This window comes from Lutra lutra, chromosome 6 (assembly GCF_902655055.1).
Source record: "Lutra lutra chromosome 6, mLutLut1.2, whole genome shotgun sequence".
Lineage (NCBI taxonomy): Eukaryota > Metazoa > Chordata > Mammalia > Carnivora > Mustelidae > Lutra > Lutra lutra.
In genome coordinates, this window is record NC_062283.1 from 73,576,092 (window position 1) to 73,596,514 (window position 20,423).

General features: G+C 38.0%; 1 protein-coding gene across 1 annotated transcript in view; it reads right to left on the reverse strand.

Moving 5' to 3' along the window:
* Positions 1-20,423, reverse strand: part of TBC1D32 (TBC1 domain family member 32) — a 238,219-nt gene that overhangs the window by 77,568 nt on the left and 140,228 nt on the right. Inside the window, 3 exon segments of the mRNA XM_047733941.1 lie at positions 1,361-1,454; positions 2,132-2,240; positions 3,524-3,646. Of these exon segments, the coding sequence (XP_047589897.1) occupies positions 1,361-1,454; positions 2,132-2,240; positions 3,524-3,646 (326 nt within the window).

Here is a 20,423-nt window from a genome sequence, read left to right on the forward strand (position 1 = left end):
ATAAAATCTTAAAAAAAAAAAAGAAAAAAAGGTAAAAAGCTCCCTTATGTTCTTTCTTTCTCTTTTCCTAAACTCTAAGTAGACAGAAATGAAAAAACAAAGCAACAAAGCACAATTTTTGTTTCTATGCATCTATGAAAAAGAATATATATCTCGAACACTGGATAGAAATAAAAACAATACATATCAATGAATGGCTTCTCTTAATTATTTGAAAGCAAGTAAATGTAGGGAAAAGTGAAAGACACATGAAAACCATTTTTTCAACAATCACTCCATAAAATATTAACTTATGTTAAATGAATCTTTTTTTCTAGCACAACTTTAAGAATATTGAAGATCACACTGACATAAGATTTAACTTTTCAGATTAATGACTAGTTTGATCATATATCTTCATATTTCATCTTGGAATTCTCTAATCTAAAAATGGCTGGAATTTTCATTGCTCTCACAATTGTCTTCAGCTAACGCTGGCCTTATGGTTGAACTTGGATTACCAGCTGTTTTACCTCTGGTTTCTCTTGCCCTGACACCAAATCTCAAACATCCTGAACTACTCACAGTTCTCTGAATATAATTTGCTCCTTTCAATCCTCTCTGCTGTTTTTCTCAGTCAAAAATGTTCTTATATTACCCAAAAAACACATATTTCACGCCTTGCATTAAACACTGATTTCTTTGGAAGGTGTCCTAGCAGGCTACGCATTTGACTATTTAGTTTCTATCATACTGCACTATCATACAATTATTTAATTGTATGTATTCTCCAAAAGTTCATGAACCCCTCTAAGGCAGACACCTGAACTTTTATTATATTTATATGATTTGTATAAATAGACCAGTCTTGAGGACACAGAACTAACATATGGCACGCAGATACCAAAAAATATTACTCTGCTGAATAAAGTCCTTTGTATCTAGAACTCATCAAAATTCATAATTCCTTTGTTTAAACCAAAAAAGGTTCTCATAAGAATTATTCAGTAGCATACAAATAATTTAGTAAGAAATTTACATAGAAATGGGCATAAATGTATCCACATACACAAGCCATATGAAAAACAGTATTTTTTTTTTAATTTATTTATTTATTTGACAGAGAGAGATCACAAGTAGGCTGAGAGGCAGGCAGAGAGAGAGGGAGAAGCAGGCTCCCTGCTGAGCAGAGAGCCTGATGCGGGGCTTGATCCCAGGACCCTGAGATCATGACCTGAGCTGAAGGCAGAGGCTTAACCCACTGAGCCACCCAGGCGCCCCTGAAAAACAGTATTAATCACCCATAACGATACTTTTTCTTTTTTTCAATTATAACCATAAAAGCACTAAAATAACATAGAGTTGATGGTAAATATCTCACCTTGTTTTAGATCAGCATTTCTCGTAACTTCTGAGAGATAGCAGTCTGGTACAGGATATGAAGAAAACATGGGCCAAGGATATGGATCATCATCCTAAAAAAGAAGACAAACGACTTTAGGAAATATTATAAAATACTGAATTTTAAGGCTTTCCGAAACACTGAAGTGGTTATTGTTTCACAGACACTAGAATTGTAGCCTAACTAACCAAAAGCTGTGTGACAATTATAATTCAATACTCCAAAGGATAATAACTAAAATGAAATGTAATACATGGTAACTTGTTCTAGCAACTAGGACTGATAATGACAGCCTAATTATTTCTTTTCCATGAAAGAGAAATTGAAGTCTTCAAAAGAAACCTGTATTTCCTATATTGAAATAGGTAACAAATTCAAAGACCAAACTGTTTATCTTGTATTGTCAATCATTTCTATCTCATCTTCCCAGGCTAACAGAGCAAAAATGTACTTAATTAAAAAAAAAAAAAAAAGCCCCTTCAAGAGAAAGCCAATGTCTATGAATATTAATGGAAGGAGAAGTACTCAATATTGCTAATTAAATACAAAAAATACATTCATCTAATAAAAATTAGGTATCATGAAAAACAAAGACATCAAAAGTAAACATCACAGACACAGAAAAATGACAACTTTTTAATGAAATAATAGTCTATCCTGCATCACAAAGAATACTACTCTCATTTCAAAGTGTTTACTCTGTATCCTACAGCTTCTCTACTAACAAAGATTCCTCTTTACCCTACTCACCTTCTCTAGTACCCTTGGAGGCAAAATTCGTTCCATGGGCCCACCAATAAAATTTATTCTAACAAGAACATGATTTCTCTCTACTGATAAGCCATCAATTATGAAATTCCTGAAAAATAAACATATCAATTTTATTATCTTAATTGAATATGATTCAATTTCAAAATCAAATCAATGGAATGTAAAGAAAAAAATAAAATTTTCTATAGAAAAGTTTAGAAAATGATTAACAATGTATCACTTAGAAAGGGCTAAATTCTCCTTATCTTACAGCTTTCTTTGTCAGAAAGCAAAAAACTGATGGAAATATAACTACTAAAATGAGATAAATGATACTATAAAATAATATTTTCTTGTCAAATGTTACTGCATTTAAAGAAATGGAATTAAGACCTATATTATTTCCACAAAGACTTTTTCATTTTTTTTAGGAAAGGTTTCCTTGGGTTCTAGCCCCAGTGCCTTAAATTCAAAATCTAAATGTTGCTTTTGAGCACATTCCGTACTTCCTGAAGCTGTTAATATCATCCTTCTGTATCAAATCTAGAGAATCCGGGGCGCCTGGGTGGCTCAGTGGGTTGGGCCGCTGCCTTCGGCTCAGGTCATGATCCCAGGTCCTGGGTTCCAGCCCCACATCGGGCTTTCTGCTCAGCAGGGAGCCTGCTTCCTCCTCTCTCTCTCTGCCTGCCTCTCTGCCTACTTGTGGTTTCTCTCTGTCAAATAAATAAATAAAATCTTTAAAAAAAAAAAAAACAAAAACAAATCTAGAGAATCCAGTAATGTTCCTGGGCTTCTGTATTCTTCTAAAATTGAGCTAGAATGGAAGAACAATTTTTTTTTAAAAAACAGACATGAAAACAGTACCAGATATTGAATGGGTATTCAATAAATGTCAGGCAAACTGAGGTAATGACAAGTAAAATAGAAAAAAAAAAAAAAATCAAGATATTACCATAACCTCGTTTTGCAATAATCAGAAATTATGAATGTGAACTAACATAATTAAGAGAATGGGGTAAAGAGTAAGTCTGTAATGGACAATAAATCAAACATTTTGTTTAATGAGTCAACTTACACTCCAGCCTGAATTTAAAGGTGATAGAACTTCATGGAACCATCAATAAAATCAGGTCTTAAAAAAAAATGTTAAATGAAACAAAAACTCAGAAAGCAGTACTGTTCAACCCTCCAAACACCTATCATAATCTTTCGAATGGTGACATTTGTATTTTCATTGCTTTTTACTCAGTTTTTTAAATCTATTGAATTCAGATAGGGGAAAAACATGAAACTACATATACAACATCACTGCCTTAACAGAGGATCTGTAAAGAAAACTATTGTTAATAATATTGTCTTAACAGTTTTTTTGGTTTTCTTTTTTGTTTTTACCTGTGACTTTCAGAGGTCTCTAAGATATTTTCTTCTTGAGCATTTAGTAACACTTCAGATACTTGATACTGAACCTCTAGTAGAAGAAGAGTGTCTAGATCACAGCATACCACACTTAATAACCTATATAAAAAGGAACAATAAAAAACAGATTCTATAAAATATATTCTAAAAGCTTTCTTGGTGTCTCAAAATAATACCTACACATGAGAACACAAACTTTATGACGAAGATCACAATTACTTCAAATAGATTTGTAATCATTTTGATTATTAACATACTTCAAAAGTTTTTCTTATCGGCATATTATTTAAAGACTGTGGGTAACTTCTCGTCCAGGTTTTCTTAAAAAATTATCTAAATCCAGCAATAGTAAGTTCTCAACAGCTAATTTAAAAATTAGATAGGGAACATTTAGCAAATCCATAAAACCTGCAAACTGTCACCATTTTTTATCAGCAATTAATTACATAAGGAATAACAGAATCATTTGCTACCAAACCACGAAATGTTCACTAGGTGAAACGTCAATGGCTAACTTTATAATTGTCAGATAAAGCTGAGAACACCAAAACACACTGATCTCTCCCTAAACATGCATGATTTTTACCTATCTCTCAACTGTGGTTAGAGAGACAGGTGGAAATCATGTGGCTCCTATTGTGATGAAAGAGGACATATACTGAACAATCTGTGAAATATTCTTGCCAAAAAAACTGAACCTGAAATTAACCAATTACTACACATTACACTATCAGTTTACAAGAAATACAAAAATCACAGAAATATTTTAAAAGATGATCTCAAGGAGGGAACAGTCAACCAAATCCAGAATTTGAAAAATCACATCTCATATAACATTTCTTTAGGGGGAAAAATTGTGAAAAACAGGTAAGGTAACTTATAAGTTAAAAGCAAAATATATTTTTTAAAGATTTTATTTATTTGACAGAGAGAGAGAGAGAGAGACACCACAAGTAGCCAGGCAGAGAGAGTGGGGGAAGCAGGCTCCGGGCTGAGCAGAGAGCCCAATGCAGGTCTTGATCCCAGGACCCTGAGATCACGACCTGAGCCGAAGGCAGAGGCTTCAACCACTGAGCCACCCAGGCACCCCTAATAGCAAAATATTAAGCAAATGTGAAGATTTGGTTTTGACTGTGATTCAAGCAAAAACTGTAAAGTGCATTTTTGAATCGCACAGGAAAATATGGGATAGGTACTAGAGATCAGGAATATGGTGTTAAGTTAGCTATAACAATGACAAAATGGTAAGTTTTTTGTTTTTTTAGAAACAAGTCTTATATGTTAGAGATACACACTGAATTTTCTTTTTTAAAATTTTTATTATATTATGTTAGTCACCATACAGTACAAAATTAGTTTTTGCTGTATTGTTCCATGATTCATTGTTTGCATATACCACCCAGTGCTCCACACAATACGTGCCCTCCTTAATATCCATCAGAGGGCTAACCCATCGTGCCACCACCCTCCCCTCTAAAATCCTCAGTTTGTTTCCTGAAGTACATAGTTCATGGGTCTTCTCTCTGATCCCCCTCCCTTCAGTTTTCCCTTCCTTCTCCTAAAGTCCTCCATGCTATTCCTTACCATATCATAATTGTCTTTCTCTCTTTGACTTATTTCACTCAGCATAATCTACTCTAGTTCCATCCATGTTGATGCAAATGTTGGGTATCCATCCTTCCTGATGGCTGAGTAATATTCCATTGTATATATGTATCACATATTTTTTTTTAAAGATTTTATTTATTTATTTGACAGAGAGAAATCACAAGTAGGCAGAGAGGCAGGCAGAGAGAGAGGAGGAAGCAGGCTCCCCGCCGAGCAGAAAGCCCGATGCGGGGCTCGAACCCAGGACCTGGGATCATGACCTGAGCCAAAGGCAGCGGCTCAACCCACTGAGCCACCAAGGCGCCCCTGTATCACATATTCTTTATGCATTCATCCGTTGAAGGGTATCTTGGCTCCTTCCACAGTTTGGCTATTGTGGACACTGCTGCTATGAACATTGGGGTGCATGTGCCCCTTCTTTGTACTATGTCTGATTCTTTGGCGTAAATATCCAGTAGTGCAATTGCTGGGTCATAGGGTAGCTCTATTTTTAATTTTTTGAGGAAGCTTCACACTGTTTTCCAAAGGGGCTGTACCAACTTGCATTTGAACCTACAGTGTAAGAGGGTTCCCCTTTCTCCAGAACCTCCCCAACATTTGTTGTTTCTTGCCTTGTCAATTTTTGCCATTCTTACTGGTGCAAGGTGGTATCTCAATGTGGTTTTGATTTGCATTTCCCTGATGGCTAATGATGATGAACATCTTTGCATGTGTCTGTTAACCATTTACAAGTCTTCTCTGGAGAAGTGTCTGTTCATGTCTTCTGTCCATTTTTTGACCAGGTTATTTGGGTTTTTTTAGGTGTGGAATTTGAGAAATTCCTTATAGATATTGGATACCAGCCCTCTTCTGTAGTGTCATTTGCAAATATCTTCTCCCATTCCATGGGTTGCCTCTTTAGTTTTGTTGACTGTTTCCTTTGCTGTGCAGAAGCTTTTTATCTTGAGGAAGTCCAAAAAGTTCATTTTCACTTTTGTTTCACTTGTCTTTGGAGATGTGTCTTCAAAGAAGTTGCTGTGGCCAATGTCGAAGAGTTTATTGCTTATGTTCTCCTCTGGGATTCTGATGGATGCCTGTCTCACACCAAGGTCTTTCATCCATTTTGAGTTTTATCTTTGTATATGGTTTAAGAGAATGATTGCATTTCATTCTTCTGTATATAGCCGACCAATGTTCCCACCACCATTTATGGGACAGACTGTCTTTCTTCTTTGGATATTTTTCCCTGTTTTGTCAAAGAGTTGAGAGTCCATATCTGGTCTCTCTGTTCCATTAGTCCATGTGTCTGTTTTTCTGCCAGTAACATGCTGTCTTGGTGATCACAGCTTTGTAATATAGCTTCAAATCAGGCAACAGGATGCCCCAGCTTTGTTTTTCTTTTTCAATATTCCTTGGCAATTCAGGGTCTTTTCTAGTTCCATACAAATTTTAGGATTGTTTGTTCCTACACCTTGAAAAATGCCTTTGGTATTTTGATGGGAATGGTGTTGAAAGTATAAACTGCTTTGCGCAGCACAGACATTTTAACAATATTTATTTTTCTGATCCATGAACATTGAAAGTTTTCCCATCTTTTTGTGTCTTCTTTGATTCCTTTCAGGAGCGTTCTGTAGTTCTTAAGGTATAGCTCCATTAGCTCTTTGGATAGATTTATTCCCAGGTATCTTATGGTTTTTGGAGCTACTGTAAATGGAATCGATTCTTTAATTTCTCTTTCTACAGTTATGTTGTTATTGTATAAGAAAGCAACCGATTTCTGTGCATTGATTTTATATCCTGCCACATTATTGTTGTAGGAGTTCTAGTGAATTGGGGGTGAAGTCTTTTGGATTTTCCACATAAGGTATCATGTCATCTTCAAAGAGAGAGAGTTTGAGTTCTTCTTTGCCAATTTGAATACTTTCAATTTCTTATTGTTGTCTGATTGCTATTGCTAGAACTTCTAGCATTATGTTGAACAGTAATGGCTAGAGTGGGCATTCTTGCTGTGTTCCTGATCTTGAGGGAAAAGCTGTCAGCTTTTACCCATTGAGAATGATATTCACTGAGGGTTGTTCATAGATGGATTTTATGAAATTGAAGAATGTTCCCTCTATCCCTATACTCTGAAGAGTTTTAATCAGGAAAGGATGCTGTATTTCATCAAAGGCTTTTTCTGCATCAATTGAGAGGAACATGTGGTATTCTCTCTTTTATTGATTTGTCCTATCACACTGATTGATTTGCAATGTTGAACCACCCTTGCATCCCAAGGATCAATCCCACCTGGTCATGGTGGATAATCCTATTAATGTACTGTTATTAGATCCTATTAGCTAGGATCTTGTTGAGAATCTTGGCATCCATATTCATCAGGGATATTGATCTGAAATTCTCCTTTTTGATGGGGTCTTTGCCTGGTTTGGCGATCAAGGTAATGCTGGCCTCATAGAAAGAGTATGGAAGTTTTCCTTCTGTTTCTTTTTTTTTTTTCTATTTTTCTATTTTTTTCTATTTTTTCTATTTCTATTCTGTTTTTCTATTTTTGAAATAACTTCAGGAGAATAAATATTACTTCCTCTTTGAATGTTTGGTAGAATTCCCCAGGGAACTCATCAGGTCTTGGACTTTTGTTTTTTGGAAGGTTTTTGATCCCTGCTTCAATCTTATTACTGGTTATTGGTCTATTCAGGTTGTCAATTTCTTCCTGTTTCAGTCTTGGCAGTTTATAGGTTTCCAGGAACATATCCATTTCTTTGTTTTAACTTATTGGCATATAGCTGTTGATAATAATTTCTGATAACTGTTTTTATTTCCTTGGTGTTAGTCATGACTCTCCCCTTTCATTTATAATTCTATTAATTTGGGCCCTTCTCTTTTCTTTTGGATAAGTCTGATCAGTGGTTTATTGACTTATTAATTCTTTCAAAGAACCAGCTTCTAGTTTCATTGATCTGTTCTACTGTATTTCTGGTTTCTAATTCAATGATCCCTGTTCTAATCTTATTTCCCTTTTCCTGCATGGCTTAGGCTTTATTTGTTGTTCTTACTCTAGTTCTTTTTTTTTTTAAAGATTTTATTTATTTACTTGTCAGAGAGAGAAAGAGAGAGAGAGAGCAAGCAAGCACGCGCACAAGCAGGCAGAGGCAAAGAGAGAGTCAGGCTCCCCACTGAGCAAGGAGCCCGATGTGGGACTCGATCCCAGGACCCTGGGACCATGACCTGAGCTGAAGGCAGCGGCTTAACCAGCTGAGCCACCCAGGCATCCCATTACTCTAGTTCTTTAAAGTGTAAAGTTAATTTGTGTATTCTGGATTTTTCAGTTTTTTTAAGTGAGGCTTAGATGACTATGTATTTCCCCCTAAGGACTGCCTTTGCAGCATCCCACAGGTTTTGGACCAATGTTTCATTTTCATTGGTTTCCATGAATTGCTTCCATGAATTGTTTAAGTTCTTCTCCGATTTCAACATTCCTAAGCAGGATAGTCTTTAGCTTCCAAGTGTTTGAATTCGCTCCAAATTTTTTCTTGTAATTGAGTTCCAGTTTCAAAGAATTGTGATCTGAGAATATGCAGGGAGTAATCTCAATCTCTTGGTATTGTTTGAGACCTGATTTGTGACCATGCAGGTGGTCCATTCTGGAGAAAGTTTTATGTGCACTCTTGAAGAATGAGTATTCTGTTTTTTTAAGGTGGAATGTTCTGTATATATCTATGAGGTCCATCTGGTCCAATGTGTCATTCAAACAAAGCTCTTGTTTCTTTGTTGATTTTCTGCTTAGATAATCTATCTGTTGCTGAGAGTGGAGTCTTGAGGTTTCCTACTATTAACGTATTATTATCAATAGATCTCTTTATTTTGGTTAACAGTTGGCTTATGTAGTTGGCTGCTCCCATGTTGGGGGCATAGATATTTACAATTGTTAGATTCTCTTGTTGGATAGACCCTGTAAGAATGATAAAGTGTCCTTCTGTGTCTCTAACTACAGTCTTTAGCTTAAAATCTAATTTGTCTGATATGAGAATTGTTACCCCAGCTTTCTTTTGAGGTCTACTGGCATGAAAAATGGTTCTCCCCCCCTTCACTTTCAGTCAGGATGTATCTTTAAATTTAAAATGAATCTCTTATAGACAGCATATAGATGGGTCATGTCTTTTTATCCAATCTGCAAGCCTGTGCTGTTTCATGGGAACGTTTAGGCCATTCATGTTAAGAGTGATTATTGAAAGATACAATTTTACTGTCATCCTATTGCCTGTGAAATTCTTGTTTCTATAGATTGTCTCTGTGAATTTCTGTTCTATATCACTCTTGGGGTTTTTCTCCTTTTATAGAGCCCACCCCTTAACATTTCTTGCAGGGACAGCTTGGTGGTCACATATTCTTTCAGTTTCTGTGGTCTTGGAAGCTCCTTTTCTCTTCACCATTCTGAATGACAGCCTTGCTGGATAAAGTATCCTTAGCTGCATGTTTTTCTCACATAGTATCCTGAATATGTCTTACTAGCCCTTTCTGGCTTGCTAGGTCTCTGTGGACAAGTCTGATGTTATTCTGATACTCCTCCCTCTGTGCGCAAGAAATCTCCTGGCGTGCCTAAGTGGCTTAGTCAGTTAAGCATCTGCCTTCAGCTCAAGTTAAGATCCTGTAGTCCTAGAACCAAGCACCATGTCAGTCTCCCTCCTCAGTGGAGAGCTTGTTTCTCCCTCTCCCTCTGCTGCTCCCCCTTCTTGTGCTCTCTCTCTCTCTCACTCTTGCTCTATCTCAAATAAATTACTTAAAAGAAAAGAGAGAAAAGAAAAGAGAAATCGCCTCCCTCTCCCCACTTTCAAGATTGTTTCTTTGGATCTAAGATTTGCACACTGTACTATTATATGCCATGGCGTCAGTCTTATCCCATTGATCTTGGGAGGGTCCTCTCTGCCTCTTGAACACAAATGCTTGTTTCCTTCCCCAGATTAGGGAAGTTCTCAGCTATGATTTGCTCAAATATGTCTTCTAGACCTTTCTCTCTCTCCACCCCCTCAGGGGTCCCAATAATTCTGATATTGGAACATTTAATTGAGTCACTAATATCTCTCAGTTTGATTCCTTGGGTTTTAATTTGTTTCTCCCATGTTGCTTCAGTTTCCCTCTCTTCTATCATCTTATCCTCTAGCTCACTAATTCATTCTTCTGCCTCACTTACCCTGGCAGTCAGAGTATCCAGTTTAGACTGCATTTCATTCATAGCATTTTTAACTTCAGCCTGATTAGATTTCATTTCTGCTCTTAGAGATTCTATATTGTCATTAATATTTTTCTCAAGCCTAGATATCATCTTGACAATTGTTAGTCTGAAGTCTATTTCTGACATCTTGGTTATATCCATACCCATTAGGTCTGTGCAGAAGCCACAGTCTCTGAATCCTTCCATTGTTGGGGATTCCTCCTCTTAGTCATTCTGTTGAGGGGTGGTTGAGGGAATGTACAGAGTCCAAATTACTGACCACAACCCCAATCAAGATGCACCGGTTTTATAGGGACCTTAAGGTTGTCAGCCTCTTGTTCTTCCAGCCTGTCTTCTGGGGGAGGGGCCCGTCATGCTTGTTACCCAGGCAACCCTGTTTGGGTATGAGCTGCCCTTCCCCCTGTGTAGGGGGATGGGCTCAGTGAAAACCAGTTTTCAGGTGCTCTTTCCCTCTGGTGGCTTTCCCTAGCAGCTTTGCCCATCTCTTCCAAGAGTCAGAGCAGAAGCGACCATATCCAAACCTCCGTCTCAGAACAGAGAGATCCCAGTCTATTCTCCAGAGAGCCCTCAAGGCCACATTGCCCTTGTTTCTGTCTGTGCTGCTAGAAACTGCAGCTTCCTGGGTTGTGTGTCCTGGGAGCAGCACTTCCAGACCTCACTCCCAGGGACTGGCACACCTCTTTTTTTTGTGGTTCTAAAACCACAAGCTGCCCCCAGTTTACATGCATGCTCCAGGTTTTCAGTCTAGAGGGTGCCCTAAAGTCCTTTCCCAACTACTACCAGTCTGAGAGTCTGTGCCTGGTCCACAGTGCTTTTGCTTTCCTGGTACAAGATCATGGAGGCTTCCTCCCCCTTCCATTTATCTTCTGATATCTGCCCACAGAATCATGGTTCCCTGCTTCATACCTCAAGACCAACCACTGGAGATACTCTGTTTGTAGAGATCCTGATATATCTTCATACATGTAAGGCAGATTTCGTGGGTGTTCAGAATGGTCTGGTAGATATCCAGCTCAATTCAGGGGACTGGTTGAAATAAGGTAACCTATTCCTCTGTCATCTTTTCTCTTCCCCATACTGAATTTTCATAGGTAAAATGACATTATCTGGAATTTGCTTTAAAATACTTATGAAAAAAATGTGTGTATCGGAGCAGAAGAGAGATAAAACAAGATTGGAAAATACTGATAATTGATAAAAATAAGTAAGATACATGAAACTTTCATTATATCATCGCTCTTTCTACCTTTTATATATTTAAAAATTCTATGATAAAAAAGTATATTAAAAAAATGATGTGAAGGCAACACCAGGTGGTTATGATAGATTAAGTGGTTAGGGACAATTTCTCTGAAAGGTGGCATTTGAGGAAACAGGAGGTCCAAGAAGAAACCAACTTTGTAATATTGCATTTCCTTATTTATCTGATAGTTATATTCAAACATGAGCATAAAGTCATACTTATAAGAGTGGTCATAAGAGCAAATAAAAAATTTTAAGCATCCATTCATAGCACAAAGTTCAAATGTTTGGAGTAGATTTTATAGTGTTATACTATGCAGATATTAGAACAAAGCAACTCTATATGTTTAGAAAAAGAATTATCTTCAAAGTATGTTAAGTGAAGAAAGGGAGGCACAAAACATTGTCTATAGCTGTAGCATTTGAACAAAAGTGAAAAAGCAACTGAATATACACAAATATGCATTTGGAGGGTTTTTTTGGTTTTGTTTTTGGGTTTTTTTAAGATTTTATTTATTTTAAGAGAGAGAGAGTATGTGTACAATAGCAGGTGTTTGGGTAGAGGGAGAGGGAGAAAGAATATTAAGCTTTGAGTCCAATGTGTGGCTCCATCCCACGACTCTAAGATCATGACCTGAGACAAAATTAAGAATCAGATGCTTAATTGACTGAGTCACCCAGGTCTCCCTAAATACATATATGTTTTTACATAGACTCTCTCTCCAAGGACAAAATAATTGTTAAGAATTGTTAGCTTTAAAAAAAATTAATTAATTAAAAAAATTGTTAGCTTTCGGGAAGGGAAGGAGATCTGAGTAACTGGAGAGGAACATACTTCTCACTAAATATCTTTTATTGTTTTTGAATTTTGATACAATTGCATGTTTTACCTATTCAATAGCATCCATAGGAAAAAAAATGTTTGGCAGATGCCTTTAAGAGTCAACAATGGCAAAAGAGTTAAAATCGTGGAATAGTAGGAAGACCTTATGCTTCCTTCATCCCTCAAACACAGCTAGATAATTATCCAAGTCATTCTGAACACCCAGTAAATCAATCTGAGGACTGAGAGAATAGACTGCACAACTAGAAGGAGAAAAGAGGCCACACTGTGGAAGGTAGGAGGTGTGGTGATGTGATTTGGGAAAGAAAATAATTGTGGGTGCTGCAGAGAGGAGAGAGCTGTGATCACGGAGAGATGAGAGAAGATAGAGACAGAGAGAAAGCAGCACACAGGCGACTGCACAAAAACACTTTCCCAAAAATACTGAGTGGGAAACTAAGAGGGGCTGATTCTCCCAAGTTTTTATAAACAGTGAAGCCAAAAATCCGAAGTTTTAGAAGTCCATACCACTGCCAGGATAAACCTGGGAGGCACAGCAGTGCTCCTATAGAGAAGCATGTTAGAGGCCCTGGAGTTGATGGCATGCTCTGACGATCCCCTGAGTCATGTTGGGAAAGAGTTCCCCTTCTTGAAGTACATTTGAGAGAGGTGACACTGTCTCAGGGGACAAAACAGCACAGCCTTAGGTGCCATTGAGCTGCCCTGTTCATTAGCATATGAACAGAGATGCCCGTTAAAGGCAGCTAATGTGGATGTGGGCTTTTTGCTACACTTTACCATAAACTCCAAACCCCTACACTGTTGTGCATCTCCTTTTCTGGGAAAAACTAGTACTAGCCACAGCTCAGTAAGACCCTCTCCCAATGGATCAGTGCCAGGTTCCTAAAATTTGGAGTTTTGAAAACCCAGCTGCAAGCCTGAGATAAAACACAGGAGCACTAGGTTGCTGGCTTGGACACAGGTAGACAGAGAGGAGATTGTCTGCTCTCCTGTGAGGGCTTCCCAAACAGTGCATGAACTCCCCTGTCTAGAAACAAGAGCAGGCTGACACCATTTTTCACCCCTCCCATCAGCATAGAAGGACTTCAGTAATTGGCACAGTATACACAGTTGAGGTTTGAGCAGCTTACACCACACCCTGGCCCCTGGACTCTGCAAGTGCCTTTTTAATAGAGCAAGTATAATTGAGAGCCAGAGCAACAACAGGCCCCTCCCCCAGAAGACTACCACAAACACCCTGCATGCACCAAGTCCACTGAACATAGAGTGAAGCAAACCTTTAGATCTAGTGGAAATAGGACCAGGCACAGCTTTTCTAACATGCAAACGACAGAGACCTAGACAAAATTCCAAGATGGAGGAATTCATACCAAAACAAAGAACAAGAAGAGGTCATGGGCAGGGAGCTAATCAAAATAGGTATAAATAATATGCCTGAACCAGAATTTAAAACAACAGTCCTAAGGACACCAGCTGGGCTTGAGGAAAGCACAGGAAAAAAAAAAAAAAAACAGAGAGACCCTTACTACAAATATAAAAGACCTAAAAATGAGTCAGGCTGAAATAAAAAATGTAATAACCAAGATTAAACAAAGTGGATGTAATGAACACAATTATGGAAGAAGCAGAAGAATGACTAAGTGATATAGAAGCCAGAATTATGGAAAATAATGAACCTGAAGAGAAGAGGTAAAGAAAAATATTGGATCATAAATGTAGCCTTAGGGAATTCAGTGGTTACATAAAGCATAATAACAAACATATCATAGGAGTCCCAGAAGAGTAAGAGAGGAAAAAAGGAAAAGGAGGCAGGTTTATTTGAGCAAATTATAGCTGAAAACTACCCTAATCTGGGGAAAGAAACAGACACCCAAATCAAGGAGGCACAGAGAACTCCAATCAAAATCAACAAAAGCCTGCCAACATCAAGATATATGTAGTAAAATTTGCAACATACACAGATAAGGAAAGAATCCTGAAGGTAGCAAAGGAATAGAAATCCCTAATCTACAAAGACAAATCAGGTTCAAGTGGACCACTCTACAGAAACCCGGCAAGCCAGAAGAAAGTGGCATGATATATTCAGTGTGCTGAATGGGGAAAATCTGCAGCCAAGAATATTTTATCCAGCAAGGCTGTCACTCAGAATCAAAGGAGAGGCAGAGTTTCCCAGATAAACAAAAACTAAAAGAGCTCATGAACACTATATCATCCCCCCAAGAAATATTAAAGGGGATTCTTTGAGAGGGAAAGAAAAACAAAAGGCAAAAAGGCCTGAAAGAAAAGAAAATATACAGAAACAACAACTTTACAGGTATTACAATGGCACTAAATGTATATCTATCAATAATCACTCAATGTAAATGTAACAAATGCTCCCATCAAAAGACACAGCATATCAGAATGGATTAAAAAAAACAAAACAACAACAACAAAAAACAAGATCCATCCACATGTTGCCTAGTAAGAGATTCATTTTAGAGCTAAAGATACCTCTAGATTGAAAGTGAGGGGATGAAGAAATATCTATCATACTAATGGACATCAAAAGAAAGTCAGAGTAGCCATAATTATATCAGACAAGCTAGATTTTTAAACCAAAGACTGTAACAACAGATGAAGAAGGACACTATATCAATAATAAAGGGGTCTATCAAACAAAAAGATCTAATAACCATAAATATTTGTCCCCAACCTGGGAGTACCCAAATATATAAATCAATTAATGACAAACATAGAGAAACAGTAATAGTAGGAGACTTTAATACCCCACTTCAGCAACGAATAGATCAACTAAGCAGAAAATCAATAAGGAAATAATGGCTTTGAATGACACACTGGACCAGATGGACTTAACATACATATTCAAAACATTTCAATCTAAAGCAACAGAATACATTCTTTTCCAGTCCACATGGAACATTCTCCAAAATAGACCACATACAGAGTCACAAATCAGGCCTTAGCAAGAAAAAAAAGATTGATATGAATCCTTTCTAGCCACAATGCTATAAAATGTGAAGTTGACCACAAGAAAAAATTTGGAAAAACCACAAATACATGGAGGTTAAGGACCATCCCATTAAAGAATGAATGTTTTAATCAGGAAATTAAAAATGAAATTAAAAAATACAGATGAAAACATAAAAATCCAAAACCTTGGGATGCAGCAAAGACAGACCTAACAGGGAAGTATATAACAATATAAGTCTACTTCAAAAAGTAAGGAAAGTCTCAAATACACAACCTAACATTGTACCTAAAGGAGCTAGAAAAGAAACAGCAAATAAAGCCTAAAGCCAGCACAAGAAGGGAAATAATGATTAGAACAGGAGTAAACAAAATAGAAACAAACAAACAAAAACAGTAGAAAAGATCAATGAAACTAAGAGGTTATTCTTCAAAAGAAATAATAAAATTGATGAACCTCTGATGATGGAATGAAAAAACTCATTTTTCAGAGCGAACTTATATAAAAGAAAAGAGAAAGAACCCAAATAAATAAAATCACAAAGGAGAACTCATAACCAACACCACAGAAAACAATTATTAAGAGAATATTATAGGGGCGCCTGGGTGGCTCAGTGGATTAAGCCTCTACCTTCAGCTCAGGATCTCAGGGTACTGGGATTAGGCCAGCATCGATCTCTCTGCTCAGCAGGGAGCCTACTTCCCTCTTTCTCTGCCTGCTGCTCTGTCTACTTGTGATCTCTCTCTCTATCAAATAAATTAATAAAAATCTTTAAAAATATTTAAAAATATAAAAAATAATAAAAATTTTAAAAAGATTATGAAAAATTAAATGCCTAAAAAATTGGGCAATCTGGAAGAAATGGACAAATTCCTAGAAACATACAAATTGCCAAAACTGAAACAGAAATAGAAAATTTGAACAGACCCATAACCAGCAAAGGAAATGAATCAGTAATTAAAAAAAAAAAATCTGCCAAAAAAAAAAGTCCATGACCAGATAGCTCCCCAGGGAAATTTTTCCAGACATTTAAATAAGAGTTAACAATGAAATGACTGGGTGGCTCAGTCAGATGAATGTTGGAATCTTGGTCTCAGCTCAGATCATGATCTTGGAGTCATGAGATCAAGCCCCATGCTGAGCTTCACTCTCAGCAGGGAGTCTGCTTGAGATTTTTCTCTCCCTCTCCCATTGCCTCTCCCCAGTGCATGTGCCCACGCTCTCTAAAATAAATAAATCTTGAGAAGGGGCAAGATGGTGGAGAAGTAGGAGACCCTGTTTCAACCAGTCCCCTACAGTGAGCTAAATATCTACCAGAACACTCTGAACACCCATGAAATCAGCCTGAGATGTAGGATTATACACTTCTGGATCTCTACGGGGCAGAAAAAACCAGTGGAGAGGTAAAGCACAGTGGGAATGATTGGACTGATATTGGAGGATAAGAATAAGAGGGAGGGAGCCACCAGAAGCGACCCATTGGAAAGTAATACCCCAATAGGAAAGTGCCATGTGGTTGGGGACTAGTATTAACTTGGAATTTGGTTGAAAGCACTCAAAAAGAGCAAAAGATCTTAAGGAGCAAATGGTGTAATCAGATGGTCACAGGCATGGGCCTAAGCCCACAGACCCAGGATGGCCACTGCTGGTTACCACCCATGCCAGAGAGAGTGCAGCGGAGCCTCCAATTCATGGTCCCTAGCCCCTGGCTGTGAACTGCTTGCGCCACTGCTCAGCTGGGTGCATTCCCTCCCACGCATAAGGCAGTCTGGTGGGCACTCTTTAGAACCACACCCTTTTGCGCTCTGCACAACCCGGGTCTGACCTACTCCCTGACTGTTCCTGAGAGAGCTCTGTGCAGGCACTAGCCGATGATCTCTAGGACCGGCTGAGGGTCTGGACACTCCCAGTCTCTGCCCGAAGGAACTTGGCACAATCTCTAGTCAGCATCCCTCAGCGAGGGCAGCCTTCTGTGACCTGGGTGACTGAGCACACCCAGCAGCATGGGCCTGGTCCCCAGACAGCAGTCCTGGCAAAGGCAGTCACTAGAAGCGAGCTCCTTGGATCACTATCTCTCACAGTTTTAGCAGCATGAGGGTGCAGAGACAAGTGGGCACGCACCACCTCTGGGAGGTTGCACGGCTCAGTAGAGTTTGCAGAGGGGGAGTCTGTGTGTTCTGAACCATCCAGAGGGAAGCAGACTAAGGCTTCTCTGAGACAGAGGCTGGGTGCAGTTTGCTTTCCACTAAACCTCCAAAAAGCCACAAAAAGCCACCAAAAAAACAGAAGCCTCCAGAGAACAAAAGCCTGAAAAACCAGTTTCCACAGAGCCCAGACCCTAGATAGGGGGCAGGACAACTCAATCCAAACAAGACTGACTGAAAAACAATGGGGCAGGCCCCTCCCCCAGAAGGCAAGCCAAAAGAACGATAGGACAACCACCAGAGGGTTCCCATAAAACTGTAAAACCACAACATCAGGGGAAAACAATATATTAAGCTCCTGGTACTGCACTAAAACCTGTATATTTCATAAATACATTTTTTTAAAATTCATTCTCACAATTCTTGTTCTTTTAATTTCTTTAACCTACTTACCATTACAACTAGAGGTTTAATACAACAAATTCCATAATAACCTTTTAACTTGAACTTCTTTCATACATATAACTGTGGTTTTTTTTCCTTTTTGCTTTTTTTTTTTAAAATACACATAGATATAAGCTTCAAGGTAATCCTTTTTCACTATTCAATACTAACTCTCTATATAACCAGTTTTAATCTCCCTTTATCTCTAAAAAGCTGAGTCCTTTAACAAAGGTATCAAGATACACCCAGGAAGAACCAAAATAACCTTTCTCACTGACATCAAGGATTTATAACCACACTCCCATCTCTTTCTTCTGTCAGTATTTCTGTGTATTTGTTTTTGTCCTATTATTATATAAATCTTATTCTTGGGGTTCATTTGGCTGTTTTTTTTTTCTGTCATTTACTTTCGTTGGTCTTTTTGTTTGTCCCTTTTTGTTTATATACCTTTTAAATCTTACCTTTGGAGCTCATTCTGGCTGGGTTTTCTCGTTTCTTTTTTTTTTTTTTCCCTTCTCTATTTTTTTCATTTTCTCTCTTTATCTCTCTTTTTTTCTTTTTTCATTCTTTTTGGTGGTGACTTCCAGTTGCTCCAAAGCATGCACCTTGCCTGAATTGTGGTTGATATATTCAGCTATACATCCCCTCAAGGACCTCTCACCAAAATGACCAGGAGGAGGAACACCCAACAGAGGAAAAATTCAAAGACTATGCCCTCTCCAACAAAACTATTGGATATGGACATCAACAGTATGTTGGAAAGGGAATTCAGGGTAACAATTATCCAGGCAATGGCTAGGTTAGAGAAAACCATTAATGACAACAAAGAATCTCTAAGGGCAGAAGTGAAAGCCACCCAGGCAAAAGTTAAAAATGCTATCAATGAGATCCAATCTAATCTAAATACTCTAACAGCTAGGGTAACCAAGACAGAAGATAGAATTAGTGATCCAGAAGACAAACTGATAGAGAAAAAAATCAGGAAGAGGGATGGAAGAAACAGCTTAGACAAATAAAAAGAGAATTAGGGACATAAAAGACGCCATGAAATGTTTCAACATCAGAATTATTGGGAACTTTGAGGGGATGGAGAAAGAGAGAAGACTAGAAGATATAGTTGAACAAATTCTGGATGAAAATTTTCCCAGCCTGGGGACTAGAACAAGCGTTTGTGTCCTAGAGGCAGAAAGAACAGCCCCCAAGATCAATGCATCTAGAGAGACCTCAAGACACTTAATTGTGAAACTGACAAATCATAATTTTAGACAAGGGCTTCTGAGGGCAGCTAGGGGGAAGAGAATACTTATATACAGAGGAAAGTCTATCAGAATAACATCATACCTGTCCACAGAAACCTGGCAAGCCAGAAAGGGTTGGCACGACATATTCAGGGAACTAAATAAGAAGAACATGCAGCCAAGAATACTTTATTCAGCAAGGTTAACATTCTAAATGGATGGAGAGATAAAGAACTTCCAAGACCAGCAAGGTTTAAAAGAGTATGTGACCACCAAGCTGGCACTATAAGAAATATTAAGGGGGATTCTATAAAAGAAGAAAGAACCCAAGAGCGACACAGAACAGAAATTTACAGAGACGATAGATAGAAACAAGGAATTCAGAGGCAACATGTGTCAATAAAAACGTAACTTTCAATAATCACTCTGAACGTGAACAGCCTAAACACTCCCATAAAATGACACAGGGCTGCATATTGGGTAAAACGAAAGGACCCGTCCATATGCTGTCTATAAGAGACCCATTCGGAACCTAATAATGCATCCAGACTGGAAGTGAAGGGATGGAGAAGCATTTTTTTCCTGCCAACAGGCCTCAAAAGAAAGCTGGGGTAGTGATTCTCTTATCAGATAAATTAGATTTTAAACTAAAGACTGTAGTCAGAGATAAGGAAGGACACTACATCATTCTTAAATGTCTATCCACCAAGAAGATCTAACAACTGTAAATATTTATTCCCCCAATAAGGAAGCAGTCAACTACATAAGACAGCTGTTAATCAAGATGAAGAGTCGTATTGCTGTGAATATAATAATAGTAGGGGATCGTAACACACTACTCTCAGTAAGAGACAGATCATCCAAGCAGAAAACCAATAACAAAACAAGAGCTTTGAATTACACACTGGACCAGATGGACCTCATAGATATATAAAGAACATTCCACCCTAAAACAATAGAATACTCCATTCCTCTCAAGCACACATGGAACTTTTTCCAGAACATGCCACAGACTGGGTCAAAAATCAGGGCTCAAATGATACCAAAAGACTGAGGTTATTCCCTGCATATTCTCAGACCACAATGCTTTGAAACTGGAACTCAACCACAACAAAAAGTTTGGAAGGAATTCAAACACTTGGAAGCTAAAGACCATCCTGCTTAAGAATGTTTGGATCA